The sequence below is a fragment of the Lonchura striata genome, chromosome 4 (genome assembly GCF_050655825.1).
Source record: "Lonchura striata isolate lonStrDom1 chromosome 4, ASM5065582v1, whole genome shotgun sequence".
Taxonomy (NCBI): Eukaryota; Metazoa; Chordata; class Aves; order Passeriformes; family Estrildidae; genus Lonchura; species Lonchura striata.
This window is the reverse complement of record NC_140706.1, coordinates 22,906,244-22,926,646: the sequence shown is the minus strand read 5'-3', so window position 1 is coordinate 22,926,646 and position 20,403 is coordinate 22,906,244. Positions and strand designations below refer to the sequence as shown.

Sequence of the window (20,403 nt, the reverse complement as noted above, 5' to 3'; positions counted from 1 at the left end):
CCACTTGTATAATGACATGTGCAATTTACATTCCTCACTCAATTATTGAGTGGGTCAACTATTTATTTGGATGTTTTCTGCAAATAAAAATTTTTATGACTGTCCCATTTTGGAGGTGAAAAATAGTGATTGTATATGGTTTTGTCTCCAAAGTTTTATTTGCTTAAAACTACTTCACCCAATCTGTAAGGGATATCTGTTGGTCAGTAATGGAGTTAACTTGGTTTTGCTCTTTTAGGGGTATCTTCAGAAGCTGGTCCAGCACATTTTCTTCCTGGTTTTGTACTTAGTTGAAGGTTTGTGGGGTTTAATAAAACTTCTAAACCCTAACAGCTGCAGTTTCACGCTGAACAACACTCATAACATCACAAGGCTTACAAAGGTGCATATCAGTTCTCAGAAGTTGCTCTTTGCAAGTAAAGCTGTTTTAAAGGTTATTCCAACGCACAGGAGGATCATTTTTTTTTTTTTTAAACAGATGAAGGTGTCTTCTAGGTACAGTAGGTGGATAAAAGTAATATCATTAGAAACAAGTGCCATGGCTCTTCTTCCTGTCTATGTGATTACTGCATTTTTGAATGAAATGCTTGGTGTGTGTGACTGGAGTGACTCAGTGCTTTTCCACAGTTGTCTGAGTGGTATCATCCACTGTAGAATGTAGTGATGGATCTCACTGAAAGTGGGCTTGTGCCCCCTTTTAAAATGAGACACAGATGCATTTGATGCTTTTTGCCTTAAAACGTTTTCTTCTTTTTCTTTTGTGAAAAAAAATAATAGCTAAAAGCAAACTGAGGGTAGAGAAGAGGCAGCAGGCAAAGAATATTAACGGCTTCTTCTGAGAAATAAACAAGCAGAAGCTACACTGCTTTTCGTGGCTAGAGGGGCCACAGACTGAGTAGTCAGCAGGAAAGCCATTGTTGCTTATCAGGCTATTGTAAAATCTTACTGAAGGCTTTCCTCTTGAATCTGAAGTGAAGAATCCAAATCTAGGCTTAGATTTCTCTTCAGTCAGCTTAAATGCATAGTAGCCTTTAATCTTGACTTTGTCGATGTGGTAGGCTGAGAAGGAAAAGAAAGCAAAACAAGGTGTTAATAAAAACTTACATGTGAGGTAAAACCTGCAGACTTTCTGGTAAGGAGTTCAGATTTCAAGTTGTTACAAATTTAAAAAGTGTGCTTACATCAAAATATTTACTGCTTTTAATACTCAATTGTCTTAATTACATAGGAACAGTGCCTCACTGTTTTTTAAAAATCCTTATGATTTGGGGATTTTTGGACCTATGCCATGAAAACTGGATTTGTACAGGGTTGGAGCTGGGAGTTTGTTTCCCCAGGAAAAGCTAGATGCTGCTCTTAACTGCAAGGACTCGGGAGCAGCTGCCCATAAGTGCCGTGAGAGCAGCTTTCCAAGAATTCCTGCCCTGCTCCAAACTCAGCTGCTCATCTGCAGCATGCATGACTGTGCTACACTGCTGAACTCAAGTGCTGGGTGAAAATACTTTAAAATAGCAGGCCTTGAAGTCATGTGGAAGCAGTGACCATAGTTGGGAATGTGATCCAGACTAAGAACATGTAAACATTTAATAACTTACTTCCTTTAGTAATGTATTGTTCTTTTGTTTGCAGTATGAAATTAGCATGGAAAATGAAGCAGCAAATACTTATTAGTCCTGTGGTAACATGAGAGAGCTAAGCACTGGAGAGAGAGCACTTTTTTTCTTCTTATCTAAAAATACTCTGAAGCCATGCTTAGCCATGAGTATGATTTGTCTCATTTTTTATCAACTGCTAGAGAGGCGAACCCAGGACACCTAGACTGTGTTTCATGTCAGTTACCTCAGAAAAGCTTTTGAACCCCCTGTGTCCTGATGAGGATCTCTCTAATGCTCACCAGTAGGGAACAGGGCAGGGATGTATTGCACATCTCATTTTGCCTGTATGGTTCAGGTACCAAGGCCTTGCTGGTAGCCTGTGCCTCACTGCTTTTCTTTAATGATTGGTTGAAGGAAGCAGGAGGGGAGGGGGGGGGGTGAGGTCCCTGCAGCATTTCTCATACAATAAGCTGTTGCTGAAGATTATTGTCTTGAATGTTTTTGTTTTCTAACTCCACAACTTAATAGTTTTTCTCTAAAGTGAAGAAGTAGATTTCCCTATGTGCCCAAGAGAAAACAAGAACTAGAGCTGGACTCTCCCTTCAACAGCAGCTGGTGCTGCTGGTGCCCTGCTGTATTTCTTCTGTATGTCCTTCCAGGTCTCTGTGGACTTGCTTGCACTTTCCTGTCAATGTTCAGTAAGCAAGGAGGTTCTTGCCTTTCTCTGGAGAGTAGAAACTTTGTCTCTTGAGAGTTGTTGGGCTGAAGCGCCATCTCCTAATAATTTCTGAGTAACTACTCTGCTGTATGTGCATGCTCAGAGAGCTTCTCTCATGGTTTAAACTGGAGGCAGCTGTAGCTGCATTTTGTGCAAGACACTTGATGCCATTCCTTTGTGTCATAGCTGCCCTGAGTGTGACTGTTGAGTTGGGCCCCTCAGGCAGCTTTGTGCTGCTGGCTCCTGCGTCTGAACCAGGACTGCTCGCTCTGTCCAGGGCAAGACTTAGCTGTGCCTGGGTCTGAGCCATGGAAATGGCTCTGGGGAACTTGAATCTGTCATGTACTCACCTTTTAAAACCTCTTGTACGTATTTGCCCAAGTAATAATTTCGAAGTTCATCATTGTCTAAGGATGGGTCATCTATTCCATTTGCTGTGATGTAAATGTCAATGTCACCGTAAGTTTTTTTGATCCACCTAAGAACTTTGCGCATTCCCCAAGGCACCACTGCCAAACGAGAAGGAGAGCTCAGGCAGGTGATGTCCTGCAGAAATTGAATGTCACGATCAAATTCATACTGGCTTCCATTCTGAGGTTCGTCAATCACAAATCTGGTGGTGAAATGATTCAGTGCATAAAAGTCAGCTGCACCTTTGACAAGCTGTTTTTCCTCACTTGTGAAAGATGGCAACAAAGTATATGAAAGGCCTTTTCTGTTTTTAAAGGCGATGTATTCCCTCATAGTAGCTGGATAGTCCCCAGTCTTAAATATGGGATTGGCAAACCAGCCTATTTCAAACTGAAGAAATCTCTTGGCAGCTTTTGAATGAGATTCAAAGAAGGGGTTGGCAGGCTCAGCCCAGTCCGAATGCAGGGACAGGGACACTTTGCCATACTGAGAGGACCGGTATTGCTCGTCGTATATTCTCCAGGCCATGGCGTGTGCTATTAGTAAATTGTGTGCTGCCCGGTAGGTGTCATTGCTGCTCCTGTTGTAGACATTGCTTAGCTGGTTAGGCTCATTTATTGTAATCCAAAGTTTAACCAAATCACCAAGCTCCCTAAAACATAAAGCTGCGTAGTCTTGAAAAGCGTAGGCAGTGGATTGGTTCAACCATCCTCCTGTCTGCAGCAAAGGACCTGGCAGGCCCAGGTAGGTGTGAGTTGGATAATACAAGGTGACCATGGATTGAACGTTGAGTTTCAGGACTTCACTAATCACACATCTGTAATACCTAAGAACTTGCCTGTTGACCACTGACAAATCTCCATTGGGTAAAATTAGTGACCAGTCAAGTGCAAATCTATAATGGCTGACTTTCATTTTTTCCAGGAGATCTAGTTGCTTTTTAATACTGACAAAATCTGTGCACTGTGCTGGTCGGGTTTTTAACTTTACCCCTTCAACTTTGTGCAGAAGCCCATCTCCTGTGACATTCCAGAGGTACAAGCTGGGATCACAGAACTGTGGTGAGGAAGCTGCTGATTCTGCCTGTGAAAATAAAAATATGCTACAATGGGTTTTAATTAAATTAACTTAATACCTGCTTGTAGTCTGCATTTCTGCCTGTGTTTAGCTGTCGATTAGTGCTGGATGTCAGAAGGCCCTGCTTAGATGCTCCAGGGGGAAGAGGGTAATCAACTCACCTATATGAACTTTGTGCTAGTGGTCATCTTATCATTCTGTTCCTTTCCATATGAAAAACATCAAAATTGGACTTTTTTCTTTATCATTACACATGGTCATTTGCCCTGCCACCAGCCTGCATTAGATGTTTTCACTGAGAGAGCTCTCCCTGATTGAGTTCACTCTGGTCATGCACACAGCAGGTCTCAGGCAGCTGCCAGGAGAGCGGGTGGTGAGAACAAGCACCAGGAGCTGTATGAAGCAGGCACAGATTATTTTGGCACTGCTTCTGTGATCAGCCTTGTGAAACTGAGGCATAGTAATCTGACACAAACAGCTCGTAGCATTCAGTTATATCTTTTATATCTCCTACTAGTTGAAAAAGTTGGAATAACACTTTTTTTTAATATTCCAATTTTTAAATGCTTTTTTTTATGTTTCAAAGTACAATATAGTGAAGTTTAAAACATTTAGATTGCGTTTTTTACAGGAAATGTACTTTTTTTTTGTGCTGTATATTAACAAGATTTATAGAAACTTAACTTTTTCTTCCCCTACGGTTGTCAGTGAATAGGTTAAATTATGGGATTTTGTCATTATTTTTTGAGGCTGATATTTGTCAGCCTGGACTACCTGTGTGCAGTGACAAGAAGGGTATCCCAACACTGCCCATACATACAGTTAGCTTATTTACTAGGTTTAAAGCAGAAATAGAAGAAAAATAAAGTATCAATAAGTCCTGTAGGAACCAGTTTGGACAAAGGTTGTCCAATCTGTTTTCTAATGTGAGCTCAGATGGTAAACCTCAAGGTTAATTAGCTTCACCTCTGCTAGGTGTCTTTTTAAAGAATGGCTTCTTACCACTTGTCTGAGTGGCACTTAGAGCCAGGCCTAACCCAGGAATGTGTTTCTGCTGTAGACAAGACCTGGAGCCCGCAGGCACTGCTGCCACCAATGTGATCACCTTGTTCTTGCCCTTTATCACTCTCTCCATCAGGCCTTCACAAGCATCCCTATGGCCACACTGCAAACTGGATTTGGAAACCCCTGGTTGAAAAATAACCCAGTAACAATTGGTTGGATCAACTTATTGGTCTGAAATTTCCTCATCTGATCTGCCACATGGAGATGCAAGCAGAGGGAGGGCCGTGCTTGGAAGGGCTCCTGCAGCAGGGTTTGTTGCTGCAGCGGTGGCCAGCACTCTGTGACCTGCTCACCTGAAAACCTGGAAACACATGAAATTGAACCAATGCAGTTATGGCTTAACTTCTGTTGGCAGTGTGCATTGAAATTTTTGAATGCAAGGTACCGTATACAGTCATTTGTTCACTCTGCTTCCAGAGATCCGCTCAATATTTTATGCTTACCTTGAGAACAGACTCGGTGATACCCCAGGAGAACTCACAGGAGAACTGAGCTTGCAAGTGTGGGGTAGAATCCTTTGGGAAGAAGCCATTTTCTCGTATGATTTGTTTATAATAAAGTGCAGATGACTTAGGAATCCTTTCCTTTTTTTTGCTTTTGAAATCTACATAAAATAATCCACGCCTGATATTGTTAGCATGTTGCCATTCGAAGCCATCAAGGAGGGACCAGGCTGTGTAACCAAACACATCTATGTTGTCGTATTTAATAGCTGCATGAGAGAAGGTAACATCCATGAGTTTTCTATTTAGTATTCTAACATATATAAGGGATATTTATGTGAAAATGCTATTTATTTTGAAAATCTTGAGTGTCTTCTCAATGTCTGTATTGACCCACTGTAATTCATTGCAAAACTGAGGTATGTATCTTAGTCTTTATTTACTAAAAAAAAAGAAATTAAGAAACTAAGAAATTAAGAAATTGAGAAATTAAGGTGTCACTAAGAAATTAAGGTGTCCTTAAGAAGTTAAATTACTGTAGGATTCTTTATTTCTGCTCTGACCAAACAAGAAATATTATACTACATCCAGGTTTGAAGTTGCATTTGACAATTTGCCAGTAAAATAATACCAGTAAAATTAGAGAATCATGAGTCAAAATAAAGGGAGCAACGGTTGATCTGGTTTGTAACTTTGTCATGAAGTTAAAACTCTCTAGCTTTATTTGAAAGATGTCTGTAAGCTCAAATATTTGGGAATGTCTACTCAGCTTGTAGATTGAATTTTTTTTTTTTGTTAGCCTTGGGACTGTTAATGACTTTAGAGAAATACAGTAGAGCAACCCAGAGACTGATTTAGTCACAATATGGGTGCAGTGCATGCTGATTTATTCAGGCAATCTTAGTGTTCCTCTTGCAAAAGAGTCTACATATGATCTTTTACACATAATATATGAGAAAGATAACAACACTTTCTCAGATGTGGAACCTGATTCTTCAGCAAGGGCAGCAGAGCCTGCAAAGCAGCTTCTCAGCAGACTAACCACAACACTTTTCATCCGTGCAGGCTCGTGCCAGCTGGCAGCTTGGAAGGAAAAGTCCAAACTCCATGGTCAGTCATGTTCACTGCCTGTCACCACCTTTAAGCTAGGAAATAACACAGGATAACTCCTCATGTTCACCTTATAAGGGCTGGAATACCCAAGGCAAAGAAATGACCAATTAGGGTTCCTGAGGATTTTGACACAGACAGGTGGACAAGCCATATTTTACCTGTAGCCCACCACACCAGTAAGCCAAGGAATAAAGATTAAGTTTTCTGGTTTATTCTTTCCAATATCATTTAGCCTCATTTTCTCAGGACATATCATTTTGCATTGTTCTGTATTTCTACTGAACTTCCTTGCCCTAGTCACAGCAGGCTGCTAGTTGAGCAGAAAGCAGTTTTGCACAGAGCACGTATTGATGCAGCAGAGTTCCAAGGTACCCAGAAGCAAGGGCATAGTTCAGCTGGATGCTTTCCTGGTTGCCAGATGAAATCAGAAAGCTCAAGAGCTTGCAGTATGAGTGAGTGAGTATATGGGAAACTGATAGACAAGGCCAGAATACTGGAAAGATGAGGAAATGTAACAAAGCAATACAATGGCATGACTTTTCAAAGAAGGCAGCTTCTAAATTAGGGAAATCATGGGAGAAAGTGCAAAAATATCTGAAAATACCCATTGCAAAATACAGAGGCAGAGGATGGTGAAGAGGATAAAGAGATAAGCTAGAATGGCCTTGCAAGTAAAGTTCAGTACTTGATGTCCTCAATGAGGAAGGTTGAACAAATGGGAGCAGACATCTAGGGACAGAGTGACAATTGAGAACATTTTTGTTTGTAGAAGCATATTGAATAGATGGGGATGAGTTTAATTGTCAGAGCAAAAGATGCTGTTGAATTTGAGATGGTGCATGCTGAGATTTTGTGACCATTTGAATGGGTAGGGGGAAAATTATATTTTATGTATACTTTATAGTAAAGAAAATTAAAAGATAGGCAGGTGATAGGTAGAGATCTGGTGGATCAGATTGAGAGTATGTTTGTAGCATTGTCTGCAGGGATAGTGAAAGGAGAGGGCAGAAACAGGTCAGGATCCTGACTGAGTGTTAGAGTGAGGATGAGAAAAGCCCCCTGAAAAACAAGGGGAAGGTCTGGGGCAGAAACAAAGGGCTGAAGTTAGGAAAGCTCAGGAGTTAACTAAGCTCCCTATGTCACCAGAGGTGACATTCACAGAAGATGATCTCAAGGCTTTTCTGTACCTACTATAGATGGAATCTTAGAGTCATGTAGGAGTAGTAGTTTCAGTATGGAAACCCTAACCCTAACCAACCTTACCCCAATGCAGATGTTGGACTTTAGATTTTTGGTACAGGGGCTATGGGTTTTTTCTGTTTGTACAACACCTAGCACCAGTAGATCCTGATCCATGACTTGAATTCATGCAGTATAAATAATTAATGATTAACTTTGTTGCCATTATCTCTTAAAAAAAAAAGATTAAATTATTACAGAGCTAAATATCAAATGATCAAAAATGCTCTCTGAAAAATCCAACAAGTAATTTCTGTACAAACCTTGTAAAACCTTATTAATGAAGTTTTTCATTATGTAGATGGCTGTGGTGTCATCTGTTTTCACATGGCTGTCAGTGAACCAGCCATTCTCTGCAATCAAGATTCGAGGACTATTGTATTCCAGTTTAATCCAGTTCAGTACTTCCCTCAAATTGAGTGACAAATTTTGTCCCATTTTTGGTAGAGTGTTTGGAGGTTTAAAGTTACTAGGACCAAAGGAAAAGGCAAAGAAGTCAGCTGTTCCCTTTATGTAGTTCTTTTCATCGTTGGTAAAGTGTGGCAGAAACAAAAACTCATTTTTCAGTTCTTCTGGATAATCCCCATCCCCATGGATAGGTTTAGCAAACCATCCAAGTACTCTCTCCATGGACTTCTGACATTTAGAAATGTCCAACTCATCTTCCAATTTGTTAGGCTCAATCCAGTGGGATCCCAATACTATGGATATCATCCCCTTCTGATAAGGTTCAAAGTGTTCTTTGTAGGTATGCCAAACTTTTGCATGAGCCTGATGAGAGAAAAATAGAATTAAATTGTAAGTCAAACAAGTCTCTTTGTGCACTGGCAGCTAGAGAGGCAGGTAGCTCCACCTGAGTCACCGCAGGCTTATATGGAAGTACCAGTTAAGGCACATGAATTACCCTGCACAGTTTAATGGGCATTGTTACCCTGCAAGGTTCCTTGGGATGAGGGCAATGCTCAGTAACTCGTGTCCTATGACACGTTAGGGCTGTGGCTTTTTGCCTTTTAACACGTGGAAATTTCAGGAGAGATCCCAGCAGGGATGAGAACAGCTGTTGTTACACAGACACTTTGGAACAGCTCTAACAATGGGATTTGAACTCTGTGATCTAACCAGTCCCATCTGAGTCTTTCTCTGCGGAACGGCGATTCCTGATACGGTTAAAATTTCAAGCCATCTTTACAATTATTCCACATGATGCATCTCATGATATTTTGTCAGTGGTGACTCTGTGCTCCTAACTGCTCTGTGCTCTGGGGGTTACCTGGATCAAACCACATCCACCCCATCCCTCTTCTTGGGATTTATTTACTTTATTCTGGCCTAGTCACATGAGCAAGTGTTCAAATTTTGATATTTGTACAATTCCTAAATGTAAAAACTTGGGCAAAGGACTCAGCTGTGAAGTTTGAACCCAAATGTCAACTTTCACAGCTCTGAGTCAGAATTTTGTTCAGGATTTTAGTTAATTTCTTCTTTGAAATGTCCACTGCACTGTATCACATCTTAATACTGCTTTTCTGATTATCACAATGTTCTAGAAAGTGTGCCGTTATTACACGTCACAATTAGCTTCAAATGTCACATTATTAATTACTTAAATAAGGGCCAGACAAAACTTACACAAAACCAGAAACACATGGGAGACTGAGGAACCACTAGCATTGTCAAAGCCCTCTAAGGAGCAGGGCAGGTCGCTCAGAGGGGAGGGACTGCGCTGCAGCGTGAGGCACATCGGGTGATCTGACGCAGGGAGGGGAGCTGACCTCTCCCGCTGAAGAGTTGTCAAGTAACTCAGGGTTTACCTTCTGCCTGTAGTGTGGCCTTACGCTCTTAAGCTGGAAAGAAAATAATAGTTTGCACCCAGAGAAAAACATTTAGGAGCATTGTGAAACACTGAGTGCTGAGTTAGATTTGTCACCATTACTAAGCCAAACAGCCTTGCTTACCTTTGACAATAATTTTAGTTAATTTATCTAGAAACATACAGCCTTGACAGTTTAAAAAAAACTCCAAAAGGCCCGATGTCAGGTAGGCATTTGTTTAAGCTGGGCAGTACCAAAGAATTACAGTTTGTGAAATTTTGTGTATCAGTTGTTTATGGTTTCTAAGGTCATGCTCGTAACATTTGTTCAAAGTCTGTCTTTGAAAATACTGATAAAGTGACACTAACCTTTGAAATCCAGGTTTTGTAGCTGAAGAGGGAAGACAGCATAAATGGACTCATGAGGCAAATTGCAAGATAGAGTTAAAGTATTATAAAATGGATTTCTTAGTAGCCTCATCAGAAAATTTAAGTGGCCAGTGCCATCTCCTCAGTTGCCCTCACTGCTCTCTCCTGAAAATCCCTCCAGCCTGGGGTGGCTGCTGGGGCCAGGCTTACTCTGTGCTCTGCCTCTAGGGTTTTCTCACCTGTTTTGTACAGTTTTTCTCCAGACAGAGCCCACAAACACCACTGTTGAACGAGAGGCATATGGCTGCATTGGCTTAACAAGAAACCCCCCCCTGCACCCAGCTGTAGGATGCACAGTGCCAAGTACCATGACAATAGCTCCAGATAAATCATAGCAATCACACTTTTCTAGGTGAAATGGAGAAAGATGCCTTTGACAAAAAACAACTAATTAGAATATGATATTGACGTGTAAAAGCCAATCAGGTATAACTCGTATTCATACACATCTTCAGGAGGTGATTAGAAGAAAATAAAATTACTATTAAAAATAATGTGTACAGTAGAGGATATAGGCCCAGGTATAACTCTAGAGGAGTAGACCTCAAGTATAAATAAGTGCATTTCATATGAGTCAAGATAGAGTCCTCATATACAAATTTGTGTGTATCACTGATGACTTAATTCTGAGGATTAACTCTTAACTGTAAAAAACTTGTCACTGCCTACAGTTAGGGTTTTACAGACACAGCAGACACAATATAATTTGCTTACCTATAAATCTGCTATGAGTTGTTAATTATCTGTAAGGAAGCTTAACATTCTCAGATAGAAGGTGTTTGCTAAATGCAAACTATTGTTGATGGAATAAGTTGATGTACAGAATTTATTTTTTAAGGCCAGATATGAAACAAACATCAATTTAAAAGCTGTATCATATATCAAATTGGGTATTTTCAGTTAATCTTGACTAATCTTATTTCAGTTATAGTTTAATTCCTAATCTTTCATTTTCCTTGTTAGAGCAAGGACAAATGTCAAGGCTAAATACACAGTTAAAGTAGGATCAATATTGGGTATTTATTCTAGATAAGTATGACTCATTAATTTCAGCATATTTTCCTGGTATAAATGTAGAAAATATTCCCTAGTCTCAAAAGTCACAGAAAGTGCTGTCAGTAAGTACTAACCATGTAAAAAGGCTAGAAAAGTCAACTTAATAAACTGAAGCCAACAGTATTTGTTCTTTCTTTTTGAAACATTCTCATACTCCTTGTAATTCTGATCCTCTAAATTAACATATGCACATGCAAAGAGCTTTCAACAGAACAATACTTTCAAATTCTTAAGATACTTTAGTCAAGCAATTTTTCTTTGAACAGCAATGAGTATACAAAACAATGTCAGGGGTATATGGAGTTTTTTTAGTGTGGTGGAAATCAAGAATATTTAGGAAAACTGCAATTGAAAAAATTATAATTAAATTATTTGGGCTTTGTGTTTACTTGTTTGGTGTTTAAACTATGAAGAACTAGAAGGTAGTCTGATGATGATGATGATGTTCCAGTTCAGAAGACGGGCAGGGTTGTGTGGCTTAATTGGAGAGTGTATTTCCAGTCAAGGCTTTTTTGGTCTGTGATAAAGATGCCCCATAGTCAGGAGAGCTAAAGTAGAATTAAACCCTTTCTTTTGCAAACTGAATCTCAATCCTTGTGAAGGATGCCTATATCTCGAGAAGCAGGTGACTACACTTCTTGAGAGGGTGTTATGAAGGACTGAGGCCTTACTATCATAATTTGTTGGCTGTTAATTGTCCTGCATTTGGATTGTGTTTTCCCTAATGATTACCGAGAAATCTAAGAAAACTAACCTGAAAATAACAAATCATCAAAAGACTATGAATCAGTGCTGAATTTTATGTCATCACTGATGGCTACTACTATTTGAAAAATCTTCCAGCAAAGACATTTACATTTACAGATGATTCTGGTGCCCACCCTAGAGGCATACTTGATGGAGACAGGCTTCCCTTCTGCTGTAAGAAATACAGGTGCTGGTGTAGTTTCATCTTTCTGCATCCTGAGGAAAGGAGTCTCCTTGGGGGGAAGGGAAGGAAGTGTGTGGTAGACACAGAGGTAATAATTAATTCCCATTCATGAAGTAGAAATTTGTTTTTTTAAGGAGAATGAATTATAGGACTTTCCTGGGGCACACTCATCCACAGATCCCAAAGTCAGCAGTGCCCATGAGGAGACCCTGGCATAGTGAGATATATCAAAGAGCTGGGAGTAATAAAGAGCTGGGAATAATGCAGCTGGGCACAGAAAAGAACATGATCTGATATGGACCTATAGGAGAACACCAGGCTTGAAAGTGAATTTATTACTTTTTCCAAGTATGTGATGAAGACATTTTTTAGGGAGAACTCATTATGACATTTCTTTCCTGGGATTTTTTGCCAGATGGAAAGAAGTGTAAATAATTTTAACAGGAAATTAAAAAAGAAAAAATAAAAGAGCTCCTTTCTGCCTACTAGAAAAGGCAGAACTTGCTGGAGGGCACTGATACAGAGAAGGAAAAGAAGACAGGTTGCCCTTGTGATATTGACAAATCTCAGTCCAAGTATGAAAGAACATAACTAGATATAGAGAAAATGGTAATAATATGTCAGGTATATATCTCACATAGGTCCAGCCACAATTATTCATGTGCTTTGTATTTTCTTGCTTCTTGTCAGATTTATTTACTGACAAATCAAAGAAATCCATCCAATTTTTCTTCATGGCATTTTTTTTTTCTCTGCTTCAGTATGACATCAGCCTCAGGAGCAAGCTCATAGTTTTTTAAATTTTCTTCGGTGTATCTTTAAATATTTCATAGCAAGTTACCTGTTAACATTAATTGTTTTCTTATGTTGCCTTTGTGATGTGCAGTCTCCTTTAATGAAGAACAGAAATACAGAATTTTGATGGCCACTCTCTATGTGGTATAAGATTCCACTTACTCCTTTTATTACTCATGATGACCACTCTATTGAGAGATTTATCTAAGAGAATCCCTTAGCAATTTATATTTAATAAGCCTCAAAGTTCAGATTCCCTATTAATTTCCGTATAGGTAGTATTGAGTCCTTTGAAATGGTCAGTAGCAATGATTACCCTCTGTGTATGAATAGAATACATAGTAACATGCAAATGAGTTTTTAAAATTGAAATTTTTTAAAACTGAAATTTGAAATTCTTCTTTTGGATTATTTTCCCAATGTGGATCTCCTAAGCGCCCTGCTTATCAGCCTCTGATTCTGCATTCAGTTCCTCTCTTTATAGATCTTGAATAGCAAGGCCTGTGCAAAAGGCAGGGCTGTCTCTTAAGTAGATGTGTCTGGGGCATTCCCTTAGCAGGATGCAAGGTTTGGAGGGGAGCACAGGCAGGAGGTGATTCAGCACCAGCAATGCCTTGTGCCGGCCAGCACACAGAGCTCTGGGGCTGGATGAAGATAGACCAACCCTACTTTTGTTGGAAAGCCTTAATAAGATCATTATCTGCCTAGTTACCTACATGAATTCATTCATGGAGGCAGATAATTTTTTAATCAGTTCCAAAATGCATCTCATTATGAAGATGATTCTTGAGGTCCTCTTTCAACCTGGTATTCTATGAACTTTTCCATATACCAGCCAATTATTTGGGTTTTAAGATGCTGTATTGCTTTTGAAAGCAGTAATATTGATTAGTTTAAAACTAAGAGAAATTTCTCCTGCCCTTTTAAAGGGACACAAAAATCTCCAGCAACTTTCAAATTGTTCTTACAATAAAATAATCCAAAGTCAAAAAAAGCAGAGGTTTATGGTTTGTTATATTGTTTTTGTGATTATATTAAACTTAGCTTCAGGTTATGATTGATATATCACAAAAAAGCACTCCTTTATATAAACAGTGATTAGTTCTGATAACACCATGACTGCAACAATACACAAGGAAATTAAACTAAAAGTAGGATTCATGCGAGAGCTTCATTTAATTTCTCCAAAGATACTACAAAAAGGTTCGAGAATGATTTTCAGCAAATTGCTGTGTAACAGTGTGGTGGCCAGATTAGCTTCATTTCAGCATTACAGACCTGTTTTTCCTGCTCTGTATATTTAATAGATGGACCTGGTTTGTGCACAGGGTGGCATTGAGGACTGTGTCTGTCAACAGCCTGACTAAAAATGAAGCCTTGGCATGGACAAGAGTGTGGTTCTTCCTAAAACTGGTTACCTAAATGGCAATCTTTTCAAGAGCTTTAACAGGCTTTGTCTCACACTGCCAAAACCTGATATTTGGTTGGTCCTTTATTTCTGGGATAATGTTTTTGGTTTACAGTGGGAAATTAGAAGGCAGCCATAATACAATGTCTGAGAAACAGACCAGTATATACCGGTCAAGAAATAAAAACCCAGGTGAAATCTCTTTAAAGAGAGAATTTTATAATTTTTCGTGATTCTCAAAGGAGAGAATCCTGATTGTGCATTAATACATTCTGTTAATACTGTATTGTCAACAATGCAAAATGAACCAAACGGTTAAACTCATACAAAAATCTTTGAGAAAGATTCTGGCTAGTTGGCTTGGAACATATAGTACCAGATGTGGCTTCTGTGGAATGGCTGGCTGGCATTACAGTTTATTAAGAGAAATAAATAATTATATTTAGAGATAGGAAGAGTTGTTTCATATTGACTGGTACCTCAAAAGTTTCCATTCCATCTCTAACTCCAACCAGAAAACTCCAGTCCCTCAAATACTTTACTACAAATTTGAGATTTTTCATTGATCTCAAATCTAGAATCTTCAGAAATTTTACAGTAGTACAGGAGAGAACTGCTAATACTTTAGGTAATGTTCATGGGGTTGTAAGAAAGGTACCAGAGGAGAATAATTTCTGCCCAAGGATAATAAAACAGTAGTTAAATGATTGTGTGCTGCTGAAAGTCTCCTTAACTCTTCCATCCAAGTGATTTATTTTATACTCTAGAACAAGAAGCAACTATCAAATCAAGTCTGAGAGACAAATAATATTGACCAAGAAAATTAGGTCAGTAATTTATGTATCAGACCCAGCTGTGCTCGGCTTCTTGGAAAATCCACTTGATTCTTTGGCAGAGGAGTATTGCTCCCTGTGCATGAGGTGCTGCTTACATGGATTTTACAGAAAGTGCAGAGACTGCCTAGTTGTACTCCACATTTGATTATGACACTCAGAAATGAAGGCAAGAAATATTGCAAACTTATATGGTATCTTTTACATACATTATATAAAATAGTACTTGAAAATAGGAAGAATGATTTGGCATCAGTTTTCTTTGAGATGCTTCAAAAATCTTTACAGTTAAATCATTCTTCTGCTAAGTCTGAAATCAGTTAGTGACTCAGGCTTCTTGACAACTTTTCTGTGTGTAAAACTTCTATAGACTGCAATGTGACTTTCTTGAAAAATTATGTTCTCAAGGTTCAAGACCAGAAGCAAATACAAGAATTTGTCAGTTGCAGAATATTTTAACTACTCTGGCAAATAATTTTTCCCACTTGCATACTTCTTTCTGTAGGATTAACCTATTCAGATTTATTTGTTAATTAAATGTGCAATGTATGGCAAGTTGTAGAAAAATTCTTTGTGACAGTTAAGAATAGTCTCAGCAGGGAGAATTATACTGGCTGCAAAGATGGGATAGAGACCTGCTCTGTAAAGCACTTTGAGCACAGCAGATGCAAAAAAATACTGTACATCATGGAAATAATTTGAAACTCTCAAGTACTGAAGAGGACATTTGTTTTCTTCTGAACCCAAGAAGCACCAACTTTACTAGTTTAGAAGCAAACATTTTGCAATATGATCATACTAACCTAGAACAAATCATACTTCAATTTCCTTGAACAAATCATACTCTATGGCCAGTAAAGTTGATTTAATATAGAAATACAAATTAATTTCCTTCTAAACTAATAGAATAGTCATTTCAGTATGACCAAATCTGTTTAACTAAATGTGAAGAACAAAGAATGTTCTTTAAGAGTTACAATTTGTATGTAAAAGCTAATTTACATAAAATAATAAACAAACACTTTAAAACAAATAATTACGGAGTCAGCTGTTGTGACAAGTGCTAAGATCAAAGTGAGGGTCAACAGAAAGACTGCCTTAGCTAAAGGCTATTTCCTGGTGCTTTCACAGTAGGTGACTTTTTTGAAAAATGATGATCACAGGACCAATTCCTCCTATTATCTCCCACAGCAGTGCAAGATCAATTTGTAAAATCTTATTACTGTACCTTGATCAAATTGTGTCCTACTGAGTAGACAGTTCTTATTTTCCCTCTCTCTCCAGGAGCATGAATACCTGTGCCATATCCATGCCAAGCAACTAAATATGGATTGTGGATTGTAATCCAATATTTAACACGATCCCCAAAGGTCTGGAAGCAAAAGGTGGCGTAGTCATTGAAGATATCAATCATGGATTCATTTTTCCATCCCCCGTATTTTTCTTGCAGCATCAAGGGCAGGTCCCAGTGGTACAGTGTGACCACGGGGTCAATATTTCGGTGCAGTAAAGAGTCGATAAGGGTGTTATAATACTGAAGTCCTTTTTCATTGGGAGCTGCCACCACTCCAGTGGGGAAAAGCCTTGACCATGAAATTGAAAACTGGTAAAAAGTAACTCCCAAAAAATCCAGAGCAGACAAATCTTTGTCCAACAAGATATAACTGTCACTGGAGGTGCTTGTGCTGTTGGTGTCCCTGAACTCCGATCGGGTGAAGCGGTCCCAGATGGAGGAGCCTTTCCCGTCCTTCCTCCAGCTGCCTTCCACCTGGAAAGCTCCTGTCCCTACCCCCCAGAGAAAATCCTTGGGGAAAGTGTCATATAAAAACATCTGTGTTTCGCTCACGGGGCTGAAGTGGGAGTCCTTTTTCCACACAGATCTTCCCTCTCCAGCAAGCCCAGTAACCATCCTTACGAAAATTAACATCCAAAAAGCAACAATCTTCTCCAGTCGTTGGCCACACATTGTGCCAGATTATAGTGCCAGTGTTAAAAATCAGATTTCTTGTACTGATGCTGAAAAAATTCCATTCTTTTGCTGGAGTCCACACCGTGCAGACTGTTTTCATTTGCCACAAGCTGCTGGAGTGTCTTATCAAAGCTTCACTAAAAGCTTGTGATTGTAAAAGCCCTGTCAATGATTAGCCTGAACTGTGAGACGTAGAACAGGTCTGAGAATGGTGTAATTTATAGGGAGGTGGCCGCTGTATGACCACTGAGACACCTACCTGGCTTCTTACTGCAGCCTGCCTCAACAATAGAAATGCTAGGAACTAATTCATCATCATTTAAAGGTCAGTCATTCAGGTGGGATAATATAGGTCACAGAGGGTCTAAGAAGCTATCATATCCTTTATTTCTTGTGGAGCTGTATTTTGAGGAAACAGTACAATTCACACTACATAATCACCAATTTAAAGGAGATTTATCCTATCTGTGTAATTGGATGGCTGGAAGGGCAGTGCATGATTCCTCAGTCCTACCCTGCTCAAACAACCAACTTCTGCTGAAAAACTCTTCCTGGACTTGTGGGATATTTTGTTGTGAAGAGATATACACACCACCAACTAATTATATAAAACCACAAAGCAAGTCAATATTCCTTTCAAACACAAATGGAACCATTTTTTCTATCCTGTATAAAAGTCTCCTGTACAGCACTACACACAGCAGCAGTACAAAATTGACAGGGAACTGTTTCAGTTCTTACAGCATTTTCCTGGATTTCTTCAAATAAACACAATTAGCAAAGATAATTATCCCTGAAATATTTTATTTCAGTATTGATTAATTTAACAATTCATATACACAGCAGGAGCACCAGTACAACAAATATTTATACAGCAATTTTGCAGTATAATTTAATCTTTTAACATGTTTAGCAACAGTATGTATGTTGAGATATAGTCAATTTACTCAACACAGTAAGACTGATGCCTGCCATTTTTGTTTTTCTTGAGGTACAGTAATATAAAATATGTCCATATAGAAACAGAAACTGCATGACCACAGCTGCAGAAGAGCCTTGAGGAACCACCATAGAAGTATGAAGTAACTTTGCATGTAAGAAAGATGCACACTGAAATCTGAACATTGGGACAATTAATCAGTGGAGCAGAGTACTCTGCTCAGATGAATTAGCCCCGCTGCCATGTAGGACGTGAAAATCCTGATGCACTGCTGGGTTACTGCTGCTTTACTGCTCCTGCTCCCCGTGAGAGCATGCTCGCAGCACTGCAGAATGCCACTGCCATATACCTTTAATTTACCAGTAAAGCTGATTAATTACTACCAATGGAAGCAAATTTATTTATTTTTTGGATAAACAAGAAAACATACATGCTTGTAAGTCTTTCTCTACAGAGCCTTTACATTTTCACCACACATGAAGACAAAGCTCCCACTGACATCTGCACTCCAGGTGGTGGGGTAGCCACGCATCTAACATGAGCCTCTGCTCTTACCAGAAATAACAGATCTACATTTCTCAGCCAAGATCCTACCACACACAGGCAGCGTGGGAACAAGAGGAGCAGACAGGGACTGTACAAAGTTGGTTTACAGTACATACTGACATGTTTCTTTCTTTTTCTACGGAACAGCATTTAAAATGCTGTTTGATAGTTATTGCATTAACATAATCTTTCTATTTTGACATTTAAAAGCTCTGATTTTATGTATCCTACTTCACAAAAGAAAACCCAAATACAAGTCGTTACCGATGTCTTACACTTCTAAAGCAGCTAGTCATTGCCACCGTTACCAGATGCTTGAGCTCCAAGTACCCACAACAGCTCTGTAACCCCATGGGCAATCTGTGGGCAAGGGAAAGACAACAGGCTTCTCCCCACTAAACGCAGCAGCGTTAGTACCACTGGCACAAGGATGCAGAGCGTGTTGCACCTGCCTGAGATGTGTAAGGTGCAGCAGAGACTGGTGCTCCCAGGTGCTTGGTCTGTATAAGGTTATGAACTGTATTTCTTTCCTTATTACTGACATGATTGGGAGCATGCTGTAATCATGGTTTGAAAGTGTTTTAATGCCTCAAGCCTCTGTGAATCCAGTTTCTTACTGCTTGGTCATATTTAACTGTTTGGGCTGTAATATAACTTCATGAAGTTTTAAAGAGGAAGCAGCTTAAGTGACGAAAATCGTATAATGACTTGAATTTGGAAGGAGTTCATTACCTGAGCAAAGACTTGGGGAAAAGAAATACTGTTAATCTGGAAAAGCAAATTTAATTTGACTATTAAAGCAAATGTTAATTTGACTGTTCTTAATTTGGAAAGCAATCAGCATGGAAGAGTGAGATGTGATCAGGGGGTGTTAGGAAGTGAGGGTGTGAAAGGAGGAGAAGAGAATTAATGATTCCACTGGCTCAAGTGGCAGAGTCAGGCCAGGCTCCAACCCTGATGCCGTATGAGGACATACAATATGATGCTGCACAGTGGGATTTCCTGCCTCTGTCCACACACCTAATCAACTTGGTTTTAGAATGAATCAAGACTGGGAGAAGCTGCAATCTGCAGGGCACTTGCTGATACAGATTCAGGAGTTAGGAAGCCTAATGATTATTCAGTTCAATTCTTACTTATCAGATTTCCTTTTCTTCTTTGCCTTTGCCAAGGCATATGATTCAAATGAAGAAAACAATTTTTCACTTGGCTCTTGAATATGTAGTCTCCATGTTTTGGGGCTTGCCTTGAAAACTTGGGGTTTGATCTACAGAAATGATGAACACCTTAGTTGAAAGGATAGAGTTTTGAATGTTAGACTGAGTATCAGTTGACGCTGATATGTAAATGAAGAAAAAGACCTAAAGACAAAGTTCACTCAGAAGAAGTGTAATGTTTACATTAACATCAGCTGCTCAGACCTACTAGTTTTAGGTGCTCAAAGAAGCACAACTTATGTAATCGCCCACAACAGCGTCATGCAAATCCCTTATCTTTACCTTACACAGCTAAAACTGTTTGAGATGGGATCAAGTCTTTCTAAAGACACATAATTGTGATGAATACTATCGAAAGCCTAATGTAAAAGAAGCTACACCACAGCTTTATGAAGAATTTTTGGAATTTTCCATCTGTAACAAAATGCTAATTTCTGCTTCTACAATGCCTGAAAAAAATTATTTTCTTTACTAGAGAGTCTAGTAAGAAAATATTCCTTATGGGATTCCTCCAGAATAGAAACGACAATCTAGTAAATTAGTATTTTAATGCCCATTATTACTACAAAACCCCAGAATTTAACATGAAATTTCACTTTAAAAATTGGTTTCAATTCAAAAAAGTATTAATGTATCAATATACAAAAATGTGGAAATAGAATAAACAAGATATTAACAAAAAGAAAACAGACAATTTTTTATTTCTCAGTACAAGAAAATGTAATTTTCTTATTAAAAACCTCCTCTCTCAATAAGCACTAATAATATTAACAGTAGGTCTGGGCTTATATAGGGGAAAAATCTCAAG

The 20,403-nt window shown here is 39.0% G+C and overlaps 1 protein-coding gene across 1 annotated transcript; it reads right to left on the bottom strand.

The window, feature by feature from the left end:
• Positions 1-472: 472 nt before the first annotated feature.
• On the bottom strand, positions 473-17,025 carry KLB (klotho beta). Its single transcript, XM_021533186.4, has 5 exons — positions 16,152-17,025; positions 7,925-8,432; positions 5,310-5,578; positions 2,664-3,807; positions 473-1,059 (listed from the first exon to the last, which is right to left on the bottom strand). The coding sequence occupies exons 1-5, from the start codon at positions 16,887-16,889 to the stop codon at positions 698-700; spliced, it is 3,021 nt and encodes a 1,006-aa protein (XP_021388861.3). The 5' UTR covers positions 16,890-17,025; the 3' UTR covers positions 473-697.
• Positions 17,026-20,403: the final 3,378 nt, after the last annotated feature.